Source organism: Chaetura pelagica, unplaced genomic scaffold (assembly GCF_000747805.2).
Source record: "Chaetura pelagica isolate M959 unplaced genomic scaffold, ChaPel_1.0 scaffold3, whole genome shotgun sequence".
Taxonomy (NCBI): Eukaryota; Metazoa; Chordata; class Aves; order Apodiformes; family Apodidae; genus Chaetura; species Chaetura pelagica.
Genome location: NW_009952974.1, coordinates 13,089,160 through 13,113,350, shown reverse-complemented (window position 1 = coordinate 13,113,350; position 24,191 = coordinate 13,089,160). Strand labels below are relative to the sequence as shown.

The window sequence follows — 24,191 nt, the reverse complement described above, 5'->3', positions numbered from 1 at the left end:
AGTATCTCTATTGATTTATTTTTCTTCCAAGTCAAAAATGAAAAAGTTTAAATTGGATGCTTTAAAAGTTTCAGTTGGATGCTTTGATTTTCTTTTCATCACTATGTGAGGTTAAGGAGCATCAAGGGGTTCACTACTACTTACAGATAGGTGCAGTTGTTTATCCTCAGGAACAAGTGAATACAGATTATTGGAAGGAGCAGATTCTCTGCACCTTACCAATGTGAAGTGGTCCCACTCCTGTATGGGTCTGACTTAAATTTATTTGGCTGCCTAGACTAGGCCTTGCATAAACTCCATTTGTATCTTAAATTTGGTATCACTTGCACATTTTTAGGGCTCCTGTGCCTTAGTACCTTGCATCACTAGAGTGCAGACTTAAGCTGCTTAGAAAAATTAATAATAAATAGTTTTCCCCCAGAATTTGGTGATGTAGTAAAGCAAGACCATTTGTTTGGCCTAGTGTGACAAACCACAAGGAAGTTTTCTGAAAGAAGGGCCTGGTTTCCTACTAGCCTGCCTGCTGTAGCTCTTTGGTGTGTGTGTCCTAGCTCTGAGGAAGCACCTTTGTTGGCTACCATAGGCAGGTGTGCAGAGCAGCACCCCAGGCACCTTGCCATGAGAGCAGAGCCCCACACCCTTAGGAATTTCACAGCTTGCTGGTTTTCATTCATTCATCAAAAAAACAACAATCAACAAAACAAACGCACACAAAAAAACCCCAAAACAACCACTGAAGTTACCAGAAATTTTTTGTATTTCAAAATACAAAGGGATGTTATTCCAAACCTGTAGTTTGGAAGGAACTGATGGAGGTTCAGGGAGATGTAAGAGAACACATGAGACATGGCTCTGCAGCAAAGCATCGTAGCTTCCCCCAGTGTCACACCTACTAATTCTAGTTCTTTCTAGGTAGAAAAGCTGTGTGAGACATTTTGAGATCTGAGGAGCCACAGCAGGACAGAAGAGTCTTTTGTTAAAAGCAGATTTTTGAAAGCAGATTGTTTGGGTATTTAACACACTTAACAGTTCAGGGATGTCAGACTTTTATTTGCATTTTCTTTTGTGTATATTCCCAAGGCTTGATGTCTGGCTGAAGGAATTTGCTCTTGCAGCATTTTGCATGATGAAAATATAAATATTGTTCTCTAAATGTTTTGGGGGTTAGCACCTGAGAAAATACAGTTATTTCAATAAGGTTTCCATCCTGCAGTGAGAGATTTTTTCAGATTGGAGATTTTGGACAGGTCTTAAAGGCTTGGTGAAAACCATGCTTAGAAGGAGTACATGCAAGAGAGTAGATTAACATTTTTTTGTCAGCTAAAATATTTATAGTAGAGTTAAATGAACATTAGAAAAAGAGCTTTTCTGTCATATAGACCAGTCTTCTGCTAATGGTTCCCAGAGGTCAGTTGTTTCTGTTCTGTCCCTGCCACTGCCAGCCTGACACATTCAAAAATCACAATTATGCCTTAAAACTCAAAAATCAGCCTTGCTGTTGGGGTCTGGTTTCCAAATTATCAGTTGTCAAAGTGATAGTGAGTTAAATAGTCAAGATCTTCTATGCATTATGAGCATTAGCTTACTTCTGTAAATGAGACCATGTCCAACAAGCAATTACAAAGAAACTGTAAGTAGTCAGTCAGATACTGTGAAATTTGTAGTGAAAGTTACAAGAGTTGCCAAACCTGCACTTGCCTTAACGGTCTAGGAATGTTACTGTTATGTTAATTGAAGAAAACAGGCAACAAGTGAAAAAAAAGGCTGGGGACTTAAAAATTGTTCATCTTCAGTGTTTTTTTTAGATGGATGACTTTGAAAGGTTTTTAATAACTGCCAGCATATGCAGTTGCTGTCATGTGCTTGAGATGGCTGGGACCTTGGTCTCTTTGTGAATCTGGTGGCAAAGCCCATCTGTGCCTTTGAATAATCATGTGTTATGCCAGTAGCTTGTCATATGCCAAGTCAGCCACTTAAAGAAGTTGCACACAGAATGATTTTAGCAAGCTTTTTTCTTAGAGCAGAGGGCTAAAAGATAAAACTGAGACACTTCCCTCCTTGATATTAAACATCATTAGTCATTATTGCAATACTTGTTACTGAGATCTGTGTATTTTGCTCCCAGTTGTAAGTATGAGCAGTGAATCACAGCTCTGTACCTTCTGCTCACTCAGGGAACACTGCCTCTTTCTTTGTTTTTTTCCGTGCCGTAATCTGGAACAAAGGGGCCCAACCTGTGCAATACTAAAGCTTTGTTGACAGCTTGGCAGAAGCTGAAGGCTTGGGTTGGGTGCACATATGTGTACACCCACTTTCCTTCACCATCATGGTTCTCAATGGCGAATCCTTCCCATGGTTCAGAATGAAGCACAGAGTCATGGCCTTTGATTGCATTTCTGCCTAATGGCAGATTAAGTGTTTTGTTTGACTTCCCTGGCAATAATTACAGCAAGGAATCTGGTGTTGAACAGTTTGAATTGCACACAACAGTTAGAGGAGGAGGAATACACAGCCTGTTTTGTAGCTTACCTAGACTATCTGCTGTGCTTATGATGGGAAGAGGAGAAAGGTACTACCTTGGAGAAGAGGAACTTCCTTTCAGAAAATCTTTTCAGCCTGGCTTCAAGTAAGATGGGAAACAAATCTCAGATTTTAGCCAGTTTCTGTGGAGTGTGCTGATTGTAAGTCTCCACTGCTCTTTAGTGAAATGAAATTCAGAGAAATCCATATTAACTTTATGATTTTTTTTTCCTTTGAACTTGACTCTGCAGTTCTCAGGTATGGACAAGAGCCAATGATAGCAAATATGACTTTTTACAATGGAAGCTAGGGAATCTGTGTGCTGGATATATAAATGGCTATGCAGTGCTTGACATGAAAATTTCTCATTTATATACTAGTGGAATGTTTTTCTTTGGTTGCAAAAATATTTTTTTAATACCAGTACAAAATGGTAAGGATTGATTTTAGTAACGTTGGGAAAAAACATTAGATTTCTTTTTGGGAACAAAAGGAATGTGATTTTTCAGTTTATCTTATGATTGTTATATCATCAAACATCTTGCTTTTTTCTCCATTCTTTTGTAACTAAGCACATAAATACAGCATTTGTCAGTGGAAAACACTCATGATCAAAGGAAAAGTGTATTGAAGTCAGTTCTTATTGGATAAATCAATGGTCTTATTCCTCAAAAAAGGTGACAGCACATGTTGCTAGACTTTGGTGTTAGCACTCATAATTGATTTTAAAATATTACCATTCTGAATGTCTATTTTATTAGTCCTAAGGTACTGCTCAAATACTAACTTAGTGTCAACAGCCTCATTTGGAAGGTAACTTGCGAAACCAAACTCCGGGATAAAAGTTGAAAGTCACTCCTTTCAAATTATATTAGAAAGTCCACACATTAGTACCATTAAATTTTACAGCTGGCTCTAAAATTTATTCTGGCTTGTTGAGGTTTACTTAAAAAAAGAAAGATAGATATAAAAAAGGTGGGGGAGGAAAGAAGAACTTAGTAAGTGTATGTCATCATTTGTGCCTTAACTGTTTTACCCTGCTACTCAACTCTTGGTGTCTTTGCTATTTTTTCCTTTGTTCAGAAAAAAGCATTACATCTTGCAGAGAGATGTCTTGTCTTTTTTAAAACAGCAAAATCTAATGTTAAAATGGCAAATTTATATAATGATTCTATATTTTCTGCCTTCTCTCAGTGTATCAATTACAACAGGAAGCTCCTCATCCTAGAAGGATAACCTGCACTTGTGAGGTGGGTATTATAAAGATTCCATTTTATAGAGTCCAGTAATTCCAAGTCTGTAGCTAATGGTGTCCAGCCCAAACAGTGCTGCCTTGGGAGTCCTGGTGCTGTGGTTAGTGTGAGTTACCTCAAGGGCACCTGGAAGTCCATTTGATCCAAAAATGGAATTACAAAGCATTTTGAATATGATATATATATGAGAATCATCTAATGATTTTTGGTTCTTGTATAAATGGAAATTAATTTTATCCTCCTTTTTGGGTCAGAAATTCACAGAAGCAAGAGCAGAGCTGTATAAGGGAACTACACACCTGTGTTACACACATAACTGCTAGATGCAATAAATCAACAGAGGGAAGCTGAAACCTCCCTTCATGCTGTTACTAGAGTTGTAGTACTTAAAACTCAATAATGCTGGTATTATAATATAACTGGTAACATAAGGTATGCAGAGCCCCAGCTTTTAAGGATCCACACAATAACAATGGGATCCTGCTGATACCCAGTACTGTTATCACTGAAGATGTGTATAATGTCATATTTCAATGGATTTATTTCAAAACAAGATTGTAACGTATGACAAAATTTAAGTAAATGTAAAACTCTCCCTCTGACAGAGTGAACTAAAAGAGAAGAGACATTCTGTGTTTAAAAATAGCTTCTTGAACTCTGCAAAGTAAACCTTTGTCTGCACCATGAACATTGTAGAAACTGAGAAGTAAAAGTTGCATGTTTTAGAAACTAGTGAAAATTGAACTAAATAAGATAGAGCTGTGAAGGGATCACTCAGTTACAAGTATTTCGTTGCAGAACAGAGCATATTAAATACATGTTCTCTTATTAAAGAATCCATTACTTTTTTTTTCCAAAAAAGCTCTTTGAAGCTTGTTTTTACCTAGTAAAGGTAAAATTGAAATAATACATTATCAGTGTCCATTTTTCTACATCAGCATTCATTCATTATAATGCAGATAATTGTTTTTTATTATAGGTATTGAACAATTTATGCAGCTGAGCCAATTTGAAGTGAAAATACATTCAACAAGCACTAACATTTTTAACCTTTCTGGTCTCAGCCTCTCCTGCTAGTGTTGAGCTTTGTGATCTGCTCTTGCTCAGCTGGGTTTCTATTAGCAGCCATGCGTGAGTCAGTGGGGAGCAGAATCTTTTCCTAAGTGTTTGAATTATTCAGCTGTATAAACAACTTCATAAATATTCGAAAGAGAATTTTTGTCCAGAGAACATCAAAGAGGTCAGTGGGAGGGAAACAGATGTAATTTGGTGAGGTACTCGCATGTAAACTGCTCCTCTTGCCTTATTGTATTCCACTTGTTGACACAAAAAAGAGTGATAAGTAGATGGAAAAGCACTTGTTAAAGAATAATTGGAATAAAGCCCCAAACTTTTTATTTAAAGTGCGAAGTCAAGTCTTGTACTAGTGCTGATACTGAGAGATGTATTGAACAGAATTGCCTACTTCTCGAATGCTTCTCAAATACAGAGAATTTGAGCTTCTGCTCTGTTACACCAGTTTCATATCAGAGCAACACTCAGATAAGGGGAGTTAGACTGATGTAAAAAGAGTGTTGCATTCATTTGGGATTTATTAATTGTGAAGGTACAACAGAGAAAAGGCTTTTGACACTCTATGGGGTTAAGCTGTTGAGTTGGTGATTTCATAACATTTTAAGGATGTTGTGCATGAGGCTGACATCCAAATTTCGTTTTGTTTGTGCAATTAATATTGTATCATAATATTGTATATTATATCATAACAATGTATGTTTGGATTAATATTTGTTGTGCATATAATCTTTTTCTCCACGTGTGTGCAGGCACAGTCAGGGCATCCTTGACTGCCATATGAAGGCACTCCATTATAAATTTAAATAAATATGTATGAAGCATACAAAAGATGGACATAATTATAATCCCTGGCTTTTTCTGTCTTATGAGGTTTCATTGTCATTCTTAAGTTTGTTTTTATTTCCCATAAATAAAGTCTTGAAAAGTCAAAAGACTTAGCTTTCTGTTGTTTGCTGGATACAGAGAAAATGAAGTTACTAAGGCTGCCTTTACTCATGCTTAAGATACTGCCAAGCCAGAAAGAAAATCTGCACAGGATAATTACACGGTATTTTCAGCCAACAGTTTTAGTTAAAATAACTGTTTTCTTGCTACTGCTTTGATTTTTATTTCAAAACTTACGTCCTTTCTTAGGTGGCTTTTAGTTGCAGTCTAGATGGATGTTTTGGTTTTGTCTCCTGAACTTAAGGCTGAGTGTGAAAGTTAGGCTCTGATCCTTCTTAATGAAACTGCTTTGGCTTTCAGTGTTCACATGCAACTGGAGAATACATGGGTGCCTACAATTGTAATTTGTAGAAATACAGTCTGGCAGGAACTTTATAAAGTCCAGGAAGACACAAAAGAGCAAGAAGCTGCATGTTGCTTCTAGTTCTGATGCAGCTAAGTAAGAAAAAATGCAACACTGACTTTTAGGCTGAGATTAGTGTGAGTAAAGTTGGTGAAATTATACTTGTAGGAAACATTATGGAAAGCTGGAGAATGGTGTTTACTGTCTCGCATGGTAAGTTTGGCCTATGGGAAATCTGTGTGTTGTAGTAAGTTCACATGGACTGCACTAAGCGTGTGTGTAGCCCAGCTAATTCTGACTGAGGTAGAAGAGCTCTGCTGAATTCTGATGGGAGTTGCCTTGGAATCTAAATGTACTTATTCAGTTGAGATGTCAAAACCCCAAATATTTTAATAAATTTTTAACGTTACGAAAAAAACCAACCCCAAATACCAAAACGCAGGCAATAAGCCTCAGTTAAACTGGGATTCTAAGTACACTGAGTCTTATACAAACAAACAGTGCTACAGCTCAGCATCTGCACTGAAGCTTTTGCAAGTTGGTAAAACTGATCAATAGACACTCAATGTTAACAGAAATTATTTTCCTCTTTAGTTCATCATCCACCAAGGTGAACTGCAAATCCAGCTACATTTGCCTGAAAGTCCAGCAGAGCTTTTCTTTGATTCTTTGCTCTAGTCGTCTGCCAGTTCACACTTCCAAATGTTTGCACACAAAGTATAATATTATAATTTGGTTTAGGATTTGCAAGGACTCTGAAGATGCCCTGTCCCATTACTAATCCATTTCTGAAATTGAATACTTTTGCCTATATCAATTTTCTAGGTCTGTCAAAAAAATTCACAGTATTCACTAAGATAAATACAAAATCTCAATAGACAGATAACAAAATCTTATTCACAACAGGATTCTTTTTTTAACAACTGCCTGAGATGAGTGTCTTGTCTTGAGGGCTTTAGCTAAGAGTTGTTGCAAGTTTCTATAGTATCAGCAATAACATGTTTTCACTTTTTCTCCATTCATGTTGCTGTCTTCTTATGAAGAAATAACCTACATTTAGCAAAAAATAAGTAAGGCTTTTTTCCTTTTTTGAAATGATCCAGTCTCTTCAGGCCCTTTGAAAACAGTTATCCTGCTTCAACTCTTTTTTGCTGCTATGTAAGAAAAGAAAATCTTTTAGAACATTAAAAATCTTTCCAGTGATGGAATTATTTTTCAAAAGCAATGAGCCATCACAATAGCTTTTTATTTACTGGCAGTGTGGAAGATTTGTATACCAGGATGTATTTTTTGTTGGTTTAGACATCTGAAATCTTTATACTCCAGTAGAGATAACAGGAGAGAAGTGCTAATTTTTATAGTCTTTCTGCAAAGGTAAAAAAAAAAAAAAAAAAAAAAAAAGCTGAAGTTGCAGTTCACTGTATTTTATGTTTTATTATAGCTGGATGATTTTATACTCTTTTAGTTCAGGTTGTATAATTGTTGAATTTTACTACCCGAAGAGTCCTCTCCTTTAAATTTCACAAGGAGAGATAATGTGGTGGTTTAGATTATTGAGCCAATTTCTGGGGGGTCTGAAGTTCCTCACTTGTTGATAAACTTATTGGGCAATTGCAGATGAGTTACTTCATCTGGAATCCCTAGCAGGTGTTCTGACACCCTTGTGCATGTTGTGTACATTTACACTGTATGGTCTCTTGGGCATTGACAGACTTGTGTTTCGCAGTGTAACACACGCGTACCTGGCGTTGAGGTCTTTTAGGTGATGCTACAGATCCCACAGTTTAGCAAAATCAGGAAATGCAAGACTTAGGCACTTGCTAATGATAATTTATGACTTGCCTTTTCTCTGAGGGGATATGGTAGTGGCTTAATTTCTGGCAGCGGTGACACCAACAGCTCTGTGATTGAAAATAACTTGTAAAGTTTAGAGTTCTATAGATGTTTCACTGCATTACTGCACTTAAAAATACAATACACTCACACCGACGAATCTAATATTTTGTTTCCCCCTTTTAGCAGTTTGTAAAAGCAATACTTAATGCCATCAGTTTATATTAGCAGAGCCCAGAGGATGACTGGATCCGAGGGGCTCATTCTTTCTCAGTCTGTTAAACCATTCAGAAATGCAGTGCTTCCCAAAGGTCTATCTTTGTTTTACCCATATTCCACTCACAAGGAAAATCCTGGAATAGTAGGAGATTTTTGTCTGTATTTTCACATTATATCCCTTGCTATTTTTAATACTATACTATGGAGAGCATGCTTACTGTATGGATTCATTCATTATGAAACATTACAATTTCTCTTGTTTCTTCTAGGTAGAGAACAGACCCAAATATTATGGAAGAGAGTAAGTGACATATATCACTGAAAGTGGTTCATGCTGACATGTTGATAGATAATAGTTACAGAAAAGGTTGCAAGCATTTGCTCAGGGGCCTTTGTTTCTTCTGTGTTTTACAGTAGTGTGTCTTACTCACCATCAGACCATGATTGCAGTTCCACCACTTTTGTCTGTCTAAAATTAACAGATGCATTTTCTGATGGATATGAATATTATCAAACTCTACTTTAAGTGAGAAAAACAAGTTTCTGCACTTTCAAATGATTGTCTCTTTCTAGCCCCACCTGCAATTGGCTTTTGCAAAATGTTTCTGCAGGAAAAAAAGTTTTGGATCACAGCTGCAATATAAGTGCACAGTACCTATGTGTCTCCTATTTCAGACTGCTGAGGCAAAGATGGTTAGATTAGTGTGGGGAAACAAAGCAGCTCTTATTTGTGTGTATTTTGGTAAGAGATGTGTAGTATTGCTAGATAATTACACCAATAACTACTGAGATTATATGCTATCCCCAAGATTTTAGCAAATTGCCATCAGATCTCTGAATGCTGAAAAATGTTAAGATTGCATGCCACTGGCACCAAACACATGAAGCCAGGAGGAGAAAATGGATTCATTTCTACATATTAAATCGATAGATGCAGATTTAAAAAGCAACACACTTGCTTCACAGATGCTGATCGACAGAGGCCTTTCTAAACCATTTAAAGTGACTTCAAAGGCAGACAAATAGGGAGATTGATTTAAGCTGTAGATTTCTGCAAATCAGTAATTTTAATGTTTGTTTCTTGTTTAATTATCATGGTTGGTGGTTTTCAAAAGAAGAGGAAAAGGTGATTTTAAAGTGAAAAAGCGTGTGTTTCAAAAAGTCTTTATTCCTTAGATTCCATGGGATGATCTCAAGGGAGGAAGCTGACCAATTATTAAGTGTTGCAGAGGGAAGCTATCTCATTCGTGAAAGCCAGCGGCAACCTGGAACCTACACTTTGGCATTAAGGTTAGTAATTAATATTTCATTTTTGAATTTATAAAATATTCAAAAGATCGTACTGTGTCGTTGACCTTAGTGCTTAAACTTCCTTGTCAGTATTTTAGGTTTTTTTAAGAAATCATGATCAGCATTTAATTAAGTGGTACTTTTTACCCTAGTTACAGATTTGGTATCTTTAACCTTCCCTAACCCTTTCTGAAGTGCTGTTGCTCCTTGTTTGCACCACCAGGATAACAGCAATTGTGGTTTTGCTGGTGATGCTGCATTTTGCTCTTCTCCTATGTTACAGATGTGACTCCACGTAGACATTGGGAGAGCAGGCAGTCAAGAAATAAAAGGCATCTTATAAGTTCACATGACTAGTCTACTGTGTGTGTTACTTGCTAGCTAGCTAGCTGTTGCTGTAGAGCAGTTAATTCTCTCTAGTCCCTGTCACAATCTGATAATCAGATAGGTGGAGATTCTTTGGGATCCAGCCAGGGCAAAGCAAAGATAATACAATATCGGGTGCACAAATAGGCTTCTGTTTGGGTACAGATCAGCTGCTTAGAGCTACAACTCTGTAATTGTCAAGCTTGTATTTACCTCTTCCTGCATGGCTAACCCTGCTGCTCCAGGGCAGCTTGAATTATAGCTTTACCCTTACCAGGTTTACACTTTGCTGGGTTTGTAATGGGATCATATTTTCCACCAGCGAAGAAGCATCTTACCAGTGTTCTTGGGCCCATTATTTTCCCCTAGGAAAGGGTTTGACCTTGACCTTCTCCAAAGATTCCTCCAGTGAAGGGGGATTATCCATGACCACTTTTTGAGACCATCATTTGTGTTTGTGTCGTTACACTGCCAGGCAGCACAGGTAGCTCTGTCTGCATCTTAGATAATCCCAGTAGGAATTTCACAGTGTCATCTCTATGGCCAGAAATGGAGCTGGTCAGTAGGGAGGTATGTATGAGCAAAACCTTTCAAGTTCGATAAAACATTTTATTCTTTTCAGGGTCTCAAATTTCACCCTTTCTTTTCTAGCTGTGTGAATCAATTTGGTCTTTTCATACTAAGCTTAAATGCCACTCTTGTCATTCAAGCAGTCACATTCATTTTGAGATCATCTCTGTATGATTTTTGGTTTTTCTTCACTTTTCCCTTAAGGAGGTGTAGGAGGAAAGAAAACTTGGTCAGCTGTTAGTTTTACATAAAGAAACAGACACAGCAATGCTGAAGAGGTGCCAGCGATAACATAAATAACATAATGACAAAACACTAAATGGTATCACTATGGCTTTTGATTGTTTTTCAGACATACTTTGGAAAACAAATGGAAAATGTTAAGTAAAATTTAGATGCTAGAGGGTACCTATTGACTCTTGACAAATCTTTGGTTCACTCTGTGTTTATGTACTTCTACTCACTCTGCCCCTCAATGTGTATGTTTGTCGCCTGACCTGTCTGTCTTGGACAGTCCTGTCAGTAGCAATTAGGAGAAAATGGAAACTACCTATGCAATGTGATTGCATCATAAAATCCCAATTCATTGAGACGTAAAAGTCTTGTAGAACACTGGGTAGGACCAGCTGCTGTGGAGACTGAGAAAGGGTTGTTTGCCTGGCTTGTAGTTACTAGTTCTTCTGCTGGGAACAGGCAATTCAGTAATACAGATGGCTCAGCATGCCCAGCTCTGGCAACGTCTTCTTCCTGCATTTGTGTCAGCAGGCTTGGGAATCCCGAAAAACACAGTGCATCCAGTCGTGAAGAGCAGTTTAGTGAAACAGGATCATAACCTTTTCTGTGGCAAGGTATGACATCTCTGTAATGAAATGTTTCCATTTATGCAAAGGAAAAAACAAGCTTTTTGTGCTTTGTCCCATGGACCCAATCTAGCCAGTTCTTCAAATCATCAAGGAACAGTTTGAATGCTACATTTGATACCACCAGCTATTGTAGCTGATGTCTGAAATCCCAATGGTATGTTCATGCCAGCCATTGGTGAAGTGGTTTTGAATTTAGTTCCAATTGTAGTTTTGTTTTATTTAATATTTTGGTTTTGTGTTACTAAGTTAAGTGAGGTGAAACTGCATCCTCTGTGTCCTCAGAATTCTAGAAGGAAGATATCCTGGTGTTTGTTGTTTGATTTATTTATTTTATACTACTGTTTATTTAATTGACTTCAACATCAGATATCTACTGTGTTGGTAAAGTTTCTAACACAGTTATATTGGAAGTTAGGGGGAAAAAAAATGCTTAAAAAACCCTTTGGCAAGCCAGGTGAGAGAAGGCTAGGACTCAGAATCCTTATTGTAACAGCCCAAACATTATATTTGTGAATACACCATCCTCCGTGCTGCAAATCTGATGGACATTATTTGAACCGTAGCTCAACACTATAAAGTGAGTGTTGATGGTCTTCTGGAATTTTTAAGGAAGATCATCTCACAGAGGGCTATATTATAGGGGAAAAACAACCACATTCTCTTCTGTTCTGTCTCTATCCTCACTGTTTATTCCCTTCTAGACTACTTATAGTGGGCATCTTTCAGGGATGCTCAGATTCTTTGCACTGAAGATTTCCACTTGTTAAACAACTTAACCTTCTAGAGGGTAAAGAATAAACTGCTAACGTCACAAATAATAACTCCTTTGTAGGCAGGCAGAACTCACAGTTATAAAAACATGTTTTTGTTAAATCTGGAACAGATTGGACAATCGCACAACAGCCTTCAGCTACAACCAAAACGCACAGAATGCAAATGCAGTTGGTGCATGAAGGTTCTTTTATGGACCATTCTACTCCTAACATGGCTCTTCTGCATCTCACTTCTTTTTACGTTACTCTGAGGGATGCCATAAGTCATTATGAAATGGGCAGTTCTGGGCAGAGATCTGATTAATTGTTTGCAAAGAGTTTCTTCCCAGTACTGTATCTCTCTTACTGTATTAGCAAGTTCTCTGACAATGAAAGCCCTGGGTCAGATCAAAGGACCAGTTCATAGTGCAGTATCAGTTCTTCATTAGCTATGAATAGCAGACATGGAGAAAAAAAACAGTGGAAGAACAAGATGAATATGTGGTAGTAGTATTATGGTGTGCTCTTCAAGCCTCTAAAAATGTGCTGTTCAGGGACTCACAAGCAAAATTGTTATCTTAGCTATTTTTTCAGGCTTTTGATTGAGGTGGGGTTTTTTTTGTTTGGTTGGGTTTTTTTGTTGAGCTGCTTTCTGAGCACACTTTTGAACCCTCCTAGACTTCACTGTCTGCAACTGTAGCATGAGTTCCATGCCATAACTAGGTTTTCTGGAAGCAGCATCTCATTTTTGAAGATTGCATCTTGCAATTTTTTTGGATGCTCCTTGGTTTTTGTATTATGAGAAGTAGTAAAAAATTAAGGTCCATTTACCATTTCCATGCCATGTATGTCCCCCTTTTTATTATCTTTACAGGTTGATGAGTCCTAGGCTATACATTCAGGTTTTGTAGTGAAGTTCTTCCCTGCCCCTCATCATCTCTGTCATCTTTCTCTGCACCTTTTCTTAGTCTGTGATGACCTTTGGAGATGAGAGGACTAGGACTGCACATCCTGTTCAGGATGAAGTGGGCCATGGAGTTTTCTTTCTTTGTTCTCAAAACCCTTCTAAATGAATGTTTTACTACCATGGAGCATTGGGCTCTGATGCTTTTACAGAACTAGATTTAGTGAATCTAAAGATCTTGTTCATGAGCTGCAGTAGCTACAGAAATACCTAGTACTGATAAAATGACAAAATATAGGACAGAAAAAAATAATAGCTTTTGCAGGTTTAACTGAGGCACTAAAATATTCTTAGAGCAATACTATAGAATAGGTAACTGAGTTCAAAGTGGAGATTTTTAATATTTCTTCTTTAATAGGTAGAAAATGTGATTCTTACCCAAAAATCTTTTCAGCTATTAAGGTTGCTGGTGAGTTGCTGTAAAATCTGCTTTCCACTTATATAAGAAGTTGCATTTTGATCATCTTCTGCTGAGCTATTTTTGCCTCCTTTCATCCATTATTGTGCAATTAATTTACATCATGACTCTTTATTTTAAGATAGACTACCTTTTAAATCTAAATTTGAAGCAAAAGCAGTTTTGTTGTTCAAAAACAAATTTCTCAGGAAAAACTTGTTTCTTAATTTGTAAAAGAGGTAGAAATCTGTTCTTAGGGAAAAAGAAAACAGTAATTGTGTTTGTGAGTTTGAGTAAATTTTCAGAGCTGCCCTTTAAATGCAATTGATGTTCAGATCCTAAGAAAGCCTGTGAAATTGTATCAGTTCAGACACTGGATAAAAGAGAATGAAGCATTAAGACAAATGAGAACAGCAAATCAGCACCCTACTATATTTCATGCCTGTACTTAAGTGTGGATACACTTTCTAATAGCTTATTTAAAATGCTTTTTTCAAGCGCAGTAGATCTCACCAGTGTTTACTAATTAATTAATCAGAGAATGCCACTGACATTTTTTTTGCAGCCCTGAGGTTAAAAAAAATTAATTATGAGAGAAAAAATTTTTAGCTATATATGTATGTCCATACATATCAGCAAGTTTCTCTGACAATAAAAAATGTATATATAAAATACATTGTAATGTTAATTAGATGGCAAACAGATGAAAAGAAGTGAAATTTCCTAATTAACTCCTGGAGGTATTGAATCTGCTTTTACATTTGGCAAAAACAGTAGTACAGGGCTTACTGCTAGGACCTGTAGCAAATGACAGTAACAGTAGGACATGGTTTGCAATGTAGCCTTTTGAGGTTGAGAGCTTGTTTCATAATTAGGGTGAGGATAAAGAGGAAATGGGTAGAGATTGTACTAGTGGTAGGCGTTGAAGTGTGATGTACTGCATGTTCTTTTGAGCAGCTATCTGCTGTAGCACATTTAGTTGGTTACCATGGTTTCCTTTCCTGCAAATTCTATTGTTGTGATACTGAGAATGAATCGAAATAAGGTTCTGCAGCATGATTAAAAAAAAAAAGTAATAATGATTATGAGTCATGTTTTCTTTATGTTTGGGGGTTAGGGCACATGCAAGATTATGTAGCAACAGGAGAAAATTCTTGAGGCGAAATAGATGTCAAAATACAGCCATCCTTAGTTTAGTCAACTAACTGCTTGTGCTGTGCAAGGAATTGATACAAATGTTCTCTCTTCCAAAATTATGAAATGGCATTATGAAATTAGCCACCGGTTTTTTAAAAGAGGCATAATTGGTAGGCTATTAGACCGTAGTGCTCCAAATGAACCTTTTTCATTTCAGAGAACAATTGCTTTGGTAGCCAAATGCTGTTCATTTTCAGTGAGCTCTTTTGGAACACATGTGGTGCTCTTTGAGAACATGTGTTGATTGCCATGGGATGCTTATGCATGTAACATTCAACATCTGCACAAGGCTGCTTGAATTCAGAGGTTAAAATTGTCCATCTGCATTCTGCTGGAAAGTCTCTCTGTACAGGATGGGACATGGGAAAGGAATTGAGGAAAGAAGAATTGTTCAAAACAACTTTTTATTTGGTAATAGCTGAATTACCTTTTTAATTCTGAATGTATCAAAATTTGGTCATAGTTTGTCCTGAATCCACAGCTGATCTGTGAGTAGTCAGAAAGGGCTCAGCCAAACAGTATTTGACTGCATCCTTTCCCTTTGCTATGGAAATGCTATGTTGACATCATATTAGCTGGTAGGAAAAAATTATACAGACCATTTTAAAGACTAAACTTTGCAGATTTTTATGTCTGTCATTTCTTTTGTTGTTTTTTTACCTGCTTTGCAGATGCAGTGATTTGCAATAGCAAGAGTTGAATTCAGTTTCTAGAAACCTTTCTAAAATATTTACACAACATTCCTTGGTTGCTAGCTGAAAAACCTGGGAAACTATATGTACATATGTATATACACACACACGCACAGACACCAACTTTACAGCTTAGCTGGGTTAAATAGCATTGCTCTACAATGTGATCAAACCTATCTGTGGGATATATATGTTTCAGCCTGACCCACTTTGATCAGTTTTCTTTATTCTGCATGAAATGGCAAAGAAGTGCTCCTTCCTCTGCAGCCAGCTGAAGCTCTCTGGGAGGAACTCTTCCTTCTCCCCCAGGCTTAGCCCATCACGCATCCACAGGCATAGAGTTCAGGCAAGCCTCAAAAATTAGCTACTCAGGTATCTGTGGCTTCCTCTAGATGAAAGAAACAGTACATTATTAAAGCTGTTTTAATAGGTTAACACAAGAGATATTCCAGCTAATATGCTGGGCTTTTATTTTTAGTTGTGAAGAGCCAAATATTTCTTTTATGAAGGCATAAATTCATCTGAAACTAAAGTTGTCCTGTTGGCTGGGTACATCACAGGAGGCAGTGCTAGCCCTCAGGAAAAGTGTGCTGAAAATTTGGGGAGTCTGCTTTTCTGCTCTGAAGTAAAACAATTTTATCTCATTTAAATTATCTTCCATGTGAAATCAGTTTCTTTTCCTGTATAAAATTTCATACTAAATTATATGCTTTCTTACTTTGTCAGTAACGTGGAAGCTACCAGTAAGTGGTGTTGGTCCTGCGTGTCATCTGCCTTATGTAAGTGCACCTGGGCACTACTGAGGTGGCTTCTCTGAAGTGTTTAGAATAATAATAAATAGCTGCTGACCTTAATGAGTAATTAACTGGATACCTAGGCCCTCCCACAGACTAGAATGCTTTTTTCCTTATGGTTCATGTCTTCTTGCTGTGTTCCAGTTCTCCTTCCCTCCTCTTCCCATCTGTTGTTGTCAGCTCTATTTTCTTTTGGCTAGAGTGGCTAATTTATCTTTGGCAGTTCAGTTTGCTGCAGTCTTTCTCCTGCTCGTGTTCAGCACTTTTCAGAGGAATATTTTCTCTTTGGTGGTGTTGTGAACTTTTTGGTAACTTTTCCAAGAGCTGTCCTCGGTGCACACAGCTCATTTTCCTGTTGTGCCATGTCCTTCATATCTGAGTATAGCTCCTGCTGCCCCTCAAAGATCTGCTGTAACCTGGTGCACAGCAGAGGCAATGAGTTGTGGTGAAGCACTATGATAGAGCTCAGAAGATCTGGGCTCCGTTCTTGGCTTCACATACATCTTGGCTTGAGGCTTTTAAGTTTTCCCTATCATAGAGGATATTTTCTTTCCCATATTGTCTCACATGACTGTTCAGTACAAAAGTCCAGACTCCCTTACAAATGGCCCAGACAAACTGAAAGCTGTACCTCATCCATCAGACCAACCCAAATCACAGCCCCTGAGCAAGAATTGCTATTGTACTGTGCTATTTTTATAGTGTATAATGTCTGCCTGATTTGAAGCTTCCAGGCACTGCTGGATTTAAATAGTTACAAGTCCAATTATAATGCAATGAGTTGATAATTCAGTGGTGTGTATGTGTACATAACATACATTGTGCTCTCCTACCCTGTTCCCTACCCTGTCCTTATCCTGTCAAAAGGATTCATACATTTTCTGTCTTCTGGTGGTTCTCCTGGCATGACTTTTCCCTCTATTGCTTTTACAAAATGCTAGTTAGAAATGTATCTTCAAGTTAGTGCTTTTGGTTTGTCTCTGCTTTCGTGTGCTTTTGAAATACATATTTATAAATTTTTGTTCTTGGAGAAACAACTTTTTTCCTGTGCTTCATTGATAAGCAAATAAGTCCTTCAGCTGTAGATACTATGGATGCTTTATAAATATGTTTTCAGAATAACACACAGTAGCCTCATATTGTTTAGTCTTAGAATTGTTTCACCAAAACATTTCTGAATTATTCAAACACTAAAACAACTGATACCAATAAATGTTACCTGGCCCAGTGTTCCTCTTCCATCTCCCTCTTTTATACTTGATGTACCTCAGCTTAGTTAAGTACAGTTCCTCCTGATTTGTTAGGTGCTAGGAAGAGCATCAAGCTAATTTTTTTCTTTTAAAACTTGAGATGAATAAATTGACTCCAACAGTTTCAGTAACAAGTTGAGATCTGCCCACCTCCTGCTGCACTTGCAGGAGGAAGAAATTGTATTCTAGGGAAACTGAATTTAATAATATAAAAGATCTTTATTGATGAGCTGTTAGTAGCCTCAAAAATTCTAACAGTGCATATTGCATCTGCAGGAGCCATTTTGTTTTGCTTTGTTATGCTGGTTTATTGCTAAGGAATGCAGCTTTGAGGAAAAACCATTTCAGAGAGCAGGGTGAGTATATCAGTCAATCTCACTGTTCATGAAAAAGTGGTGAGTGATTACTAGAAGATCGAAGGCAGAATACACTGAGAAAACAACTGAAGTAGCAAATTGTGTAATAGCTTTAAGTAAGTTAAGTAAGCCTGTCTTGTCAAGTTGGGATTAACAGCTGTTTAAGGCAAATCAGATTTGACAAAATCTCTCTGGAACAGAAATCTTAGCTATAGTTATTTTTAATCTAAGCGAAAATTTTAGTGTGGTTTTTTTTAAAATATAAATTTTGACACCCTGAACATCAATCTGTAGAGTGCACATTAAAACAAACAAATCCCAAAAAAACCCCACGGAAAACAGCCAAAACCAAAGAGGGACAACAAAAAAAAACACGTTTCTCCACTTTGTTACCAAAAAAAAAATTTTGCACTTGCAAAGCTATTTTATGATAAGGACTTTTCTTCAGGTTTTTACTTGATGTCTTAAACTAGGTTTCCTTGATAATACTGAATTAAAATATGCATTTTGTCTTAGATAAATTGAGAGCAAGTTGCTTTTAGTGTGAGAACTTGTAGAAACAAAAAAAAGAAATGTAACTATCATGAGTAACTTAAACCCTTGTAGGAAAAGCTGCTGAAAATGGAACAGAACAGAACTTGTTTGACCATTATACTATAGCAGGTCTCCTTCCATACTATGCGTGATTGCAGTGCAATTTCTGTTACAGATCTGAGGCTGTTCTGCTTCTAAATTTATCGGGAAAAAACAATGTCATATATGAATTACCTAAAATGAACATGTTATATGTAGACTGTTACAACAGACTTCAGTCTCAACAGAGTGAGACTACTGAGAGGCTGTCAGTAACACAGCACCAGCTCTGAATTCTTTTACTTGATCCCTGTTAGACAGTGAGTTCAAGGTTGTGTCCATATTGGCAAGGGGTAGACATGTTGCAGTTCTAGCTCTGGGATTTGTTTTCAGTTGGGAAGGATGCCACATTTTTCCATGCTAAACTAAATTATCATGCATTCAGCCAGCATGTCATTCTGATCAGGTTTTAGGGATAACTTTATAAATAGTGTTCATCAAGCAACAATCAGCCAGCCAATACTGCCCTTCCAAATGGCACAGGAGCACTGGTGATAATGACACTACTCTGCCACCTTTCCCAGCCACATCAGACAATGTGAGATTTTTGTCTCAACTTGTATAAAATGCATCTCTGAGTTTCAGTCACTAACGCATGTGATTTAATTTATGCATATAGTGTTCTTCTAAACTACTGCTAAGGTTCGGAAGAGGATGCTATTTGTCAAGCAGGTACTCTGGGAAGATGGCAAGTTCCACAATTCCCTGGCCATCCTCAGAAATGTTGTTGCCAATAAATAATAAAACAACACCAAGAATAAGCTGCTCTCCGGAGTTGAAGACCTTCAGGGATAACTCTGTAGGAGAGGTTTTGGCTGTGTGCAAAGCTTGTGTTTCTTTGACAAGGAAATGGGCTAAAAGAGGCTCTGTGGAATAATTTGTTTTCTTTCACATGAACACAGCATGGTTAGGAGGTGTTCCTGATTGCAGGTTTGCTTATACTTCTGTGGCTTCACATGTGAAAGAGACGACTCTAGTCAAGACTGGTCACTTTAAGTGTGGTTGAGAGTTTACAGAAGTTTGAACTGAAGTTCTGTCACCTAATTCTAGGTGAGACTTCTACCTTCTAGCCACAAAGCATGTTAAGACACTTTTTCTCCAATGGAAGATTGAGTGACCTTCAGGCACATGTGCAGAACTGAAGATTTCCCAGCTCTGTATGTGAAGCTGCTTGAAACTAATGAGGACACAAGCAGCCCTGAGGGCTGTTAACTTTGTGGTCTGGGTACAGCTACACATTCTAAATACTGCCTTTGACTTCTCTCGTCATAAAATAGTCTGGGAAAGAGGTGAACAGCTACTGGTAGAGTTCTGCATGTGGACTGTAAAATCCTTCTTAGGTGGTAAGAAAGTGCAGATGGGTTCTCGGTCATTCACTTCTTCCTTTTGTTTCACCAGTGAATGCTGCATAGAGTAGGTGACTGAGTCTGAAGCCTGTCTCTCATAAGATACCTCATTCAACTTCTCAGTCTTTTATTACTGGCCACATTTGCTCTACCATTTAATCCATTTTCCCACGTTGTTACCCACTCTGCCCCACTGGCAACCAAAGGGACTAGACAGAATGATTGCTTTTCAGACAACTTGGAATAAAAAAGTCTTTTATCTGTAGTCCTGCTGCTTGCAAACAAATGCACAATGGACACAAGGAGGCTGTTTGACATGTCAGAGGTCTATTTCTTTTTCTTGGAAAAACATCTAATGTTCCCCTGTCTAAACCAAAAGAGAACATATATTATCTGTGTCCTGCTTTCTACTTCTTATACAAGAAACAGCTGGTACTAGTGCTTGCCTCTAGGAAGAGACCATCAGGAAGTTGAAATATCAAATCTTGGCTCTACATAGTTGCCACAGTGATGCATAATTAACTAGGCTGCATAATGTTATAGAAAGGAAACATAAGGAAATATTCTTACCAGTGGAAAAATATAAACCATAGTATTAAGTAAGACTGAAAGGGCTGACAGTTACATTTTAATTGATCATTTGCACTGTGACGTGTATTTTTGCATTTATGTTGTAATTTGATCAAAATAGTTTAATTGTGTGGTCAGAAAGAAATTTAAATGAATTTGAAAGAAAAAAAAAACAACCAGTGTTCTGAGAGACATCATTGATGATACAGTCTTTGTAAGAGATTGATGGTTCATTGAATTGTGTCGATTTGGAAGGTTTTTTTCCCTCCCTGTTGCTAATAGGATTTTGTTTAAATATATATATATATATTTCCCCACAGCATACTCAATAGGAAATTAATAAAGAGAAAAATAGTTTGATTTGGAACAAATGGGAAATCAGTTTAAGGCAAACTATTCAATGTTACCTCTTGTAGCCGATATGTAATCACCTTTTCCAAAAGGTTATGACACTGATGCAGAGTAATATTTTTATCTGAATACCTTTAAGTGGTAATTGTTAAATAATCCTAATGTATTTTAAACTGAGAAAGTTGAGTGTACCTTTAGAAAGCCACACATGCTAAAAGAAATTGGTGTGCTGTTCCCCAGATCCATACAGGGGGAAGTTTCATCCTGTTTACAGGAGGGATGAGTTTAGGCAAGGGAGGCTGTGAAAGAATTAAAACTGTGGGACGTTGTCTACGAGATATTCCTGTGCTGAAATGTAGGTCAGGAGCAGTGGGATAAAGATTATGTACTTTTAGGAATCCTATTCCTTGGTCATCTTGATCTTTGGAACTTTGTTTTAGACTCTGAAAGTTGTTACTAAAATCAAGACGCCATGTTTACTTGGTAATAGGCCCTGGGAAGCTTTTCTGTGCCTTATTTTCTCTTGATAAGATTAGTGTAATACTTTCTCTTCTAGAAAGCTAAGAGCAATAAGTTACCTTCAGCTTGTTTAGAGCTCTGCTGTAAGTACTGTCAGAGCATATGTTACTGATTAGAGCAGCAGTTCACCTGCTACATCTCTAAATAAACTCAATTGTGTGTTGTCATTTAAAACCCATTATTCTTCACTGTCAAACTTCCTCCGTTCTCCTGTCAGATTTTAACATTGCAGTGCTTGTGTGTGCTCCATGTGCGTTATTGCCACTGACTTGAGCAGAAGACAGTGAAGGTTTCTCACTTTGGCACTGCAAAATGCTGAGCACTCTTGGCTCATGTTGACTTCTCCAGCAGTGAAGGGTATGCCAAGAGTATGTCTCGTGGTCAAAACCTGTTCACTACGCACTACGTTCAGTAGAAAGATGCTTTGAAGAATGAGCCTGAACACATTCCTACCCTTTCTGCTGTTATCTTTCTGCTTTCTGAATGACATCTGTTCACACAGAATTGCATCTTGTGATGAAATTAGTATCGGGTAGAAGTGTATATCTTTCTTTGATTTTCTGAATTCTTTCTTTTCAGTTTGATTCGGTGAACTTTGAGTTTGTGTGGCATAAAAATGTGCATAAAAGTACCAACATATTTCCAGTAAAATGCCCAGGTAGTTTCCTACACATGTTCTCTCTTCTCAGTGAGCAGGAAGCAAATTCCTCAGGGCCCACTCACATTTGAGCCTTGTATAAAAATAGCTCCTGAAGTTACAGTTACTGTCAGATTATTGATAGGGGATGGGAAGGTTTGATATTTTGATTGAGAACACAAGAAAAAAAAATGTACAGAAAAAAGTGGGTTTGCCCATATTTGCAAGAAGAGGACAATTTTAGTTCTGAGGCAAGGTCTGAAATGATGCTTTCCCCTGTTTGGCAAGACCCCATTGAAAAGCAGCCGCTTCTGCAAGGCGCCAGCATTTACTTTGTTCCTTAACATCTCCTGTGAAGCATTTGATTATTGAATGAAATTAATCCATCCTTTCAAATTTAGTTTTTAGTGCTTGGCAGCTCTGACCTCACAAGGGGGTCCTGAGCAGCCACCATTGCTACTGTCTGATCAAGGAATAACTCGAGTGAGCTGTGAAAGCATCTTCCTACTTCCATCTTCTCTGCAGGACACGCATTGGTTGTTGCCAAGTGCAAACGTGGCTATGTTGTTGCATGTGTGGACTGCTTTCAGGCAGAAAATTGTTGCAGGTTCAAAGTACAGTTTTTAAAATATGCTAATATTCAGGTAAAGTTGCCATTTTTATGGTTGCTAAGAGGCTGGATCAAAATCCTATTCCTTCCCAGCTGCAGAATTGGTAGCATCAGATGCCTTATACCTTACATATCCAGTATGTTACAAAGACTTGCTTGAAGCTTAGGACTCAACAAGCATAACACAGAAGGACTTTTGTACAAAGCTTGAAGAGTTAGTCCTTGGCCTTTGGCCAGGAATAAAGAATGTTTGCCCTTGTGCCATTTTGTCCTGGGCTGCTCCAGTTCTGGCATCAGTTGTGCTTCAGTGTAGTTGTTGGCACTGAAGATCAGCTTAACCCTGTGTGGCCCCTTCCTGCAAGCAAGCAGGGCACAGGGGGCTGAGGCAGCATCAAAACTCCATATGGATCAGCTGTCATAGAGGACTCTCTTATGAGAGCTCTTCATATCAGAGTCAAGCAAATTGACTACAGTGATGCAGTAGTAAAGTACTAAAAAAAGCCATAAAGCATGTGAAGTGATTTTCAGTTTTTCCATGGGATAATAGAGAGGCTAAAAGAATCTGGGAACAAACAGCTCCTTCTGGGACAGTTGCTGTTTTGGCCATCTATCTGCAGTTGTTGTTGATCTCTCCTTCCTATCTTTGCTAAGTAGTAGTTGAGTTTTTCATCCTCATCTGGAGCAGATACAGAGCATAGTCACAGCTTTAAGTGATGAAGTGTTTTTTATTGTTTGCAAAAGCTTGCTTACTCTTCTTTGTTCTGCTTACTGTTATTTATAAAAAAACCTTTCCCATTTCATTGAGGCAGATTTGGAAGTCAAACCAGAAACTTCAGACTCTACTACGATGGAAAGCACTTTGTTGGGGAGAAACGTTTTGAGTCCATCCATGACCTCGTGACAGATGGATTGATTACTCTTTATATTGAAACGAAGGCAGCTGAATACATTGCCAAGATGACAATAAATCCAATTTATGAACATATAGGATATACAACTTTAAACAGAGAGCCAGCACACAAAAACCATATGCGAACCCTGAGAGATGAACATGATGGCAAAGAGTCTACAGGAGAGGATGAGGTAGCAGAAAAGAGGGTAAGCAATTGTTAACCCATGCTCTTTTTCCTGTTAGACTTTTTATTTTGTACTTTCAAACTTCCCCCACCCCTCCACTATAAAGTTCTAAAGGTATCTTTAGATATTTAGTCTACATATTTATTTGCTGTATTACATTAATGGTAATATTTAAATGGGTTATCGGGGTTTTACAGATATTTTTTGTATATTGCAAATTTCTATGATTTGGAAGTTAGTTATTTATCACTGTGAGGTATTTTCAGAGTCATAGATGTTACCATTAAGCAAACCCCTTATTTCAGATTGGCTAAGAACATTTAATCTTAAAGTTATTTATAGAATCTAAGATAATTGCCCTTTGGTCAAAATTTAAATTTCTTAGTATATTCAGTATTTCCCAAACAGATACATTCCATAATCTATTCATCAGTCTGCATACAATGACAGTAAAGTTGCCCACATTATAAGTAAGACTGTTCATTAAGATGATAAAATGTTAAAACATTTCACTTGGCTAAGTTCAGCCTGTCAGAAGCTGACAGGGCTATTTTTTGCCTCAGCCAGACTTATGAAGAGGGATTGCTCTCTTCAGAGACTTGCAGTATCAGCTGAGAACTGTGTCCTGGATTGTAAAAGAAAAATGAGTAACAAAGAAATCTTAGAACCAGCGAAAATAGACATGTTAAAGGAGGTTGGGAACATATCAGGCAGAAAAAGCAACTGCCTGAAATTCCATTTGTGTGACAGAGACTAAACTTTAAAAGAGA

General features: G+C 37.6%; 1 protein-coding gene across 1 annotated transcript in view; it reads left to right on the top strand.

The window, feature by feature from the left end:
- Nucleotides 1-22,718: 22,718 nt before the first annotated feature.
- CHN1 (chimerin 1) overlaps nucleotides 22,719-24,191 on the top strand; it is a 46,741-nt gene continuing 45,268 nt past the window's right edge. Inside the window, exon 1 of the mRNA XM_009996165.1 lies at nucleotides 22,719-23,442. Within this exon, the coding sequence (XP_009994467.1) occupies nucleotides 23,302-23,442 (141 nt within the window). The 5' untranslated portion in view covers nucleotides 22,719-23,301. The remainder of the gene's footprint in view (nucleotides 23,443-24,191) is intronic.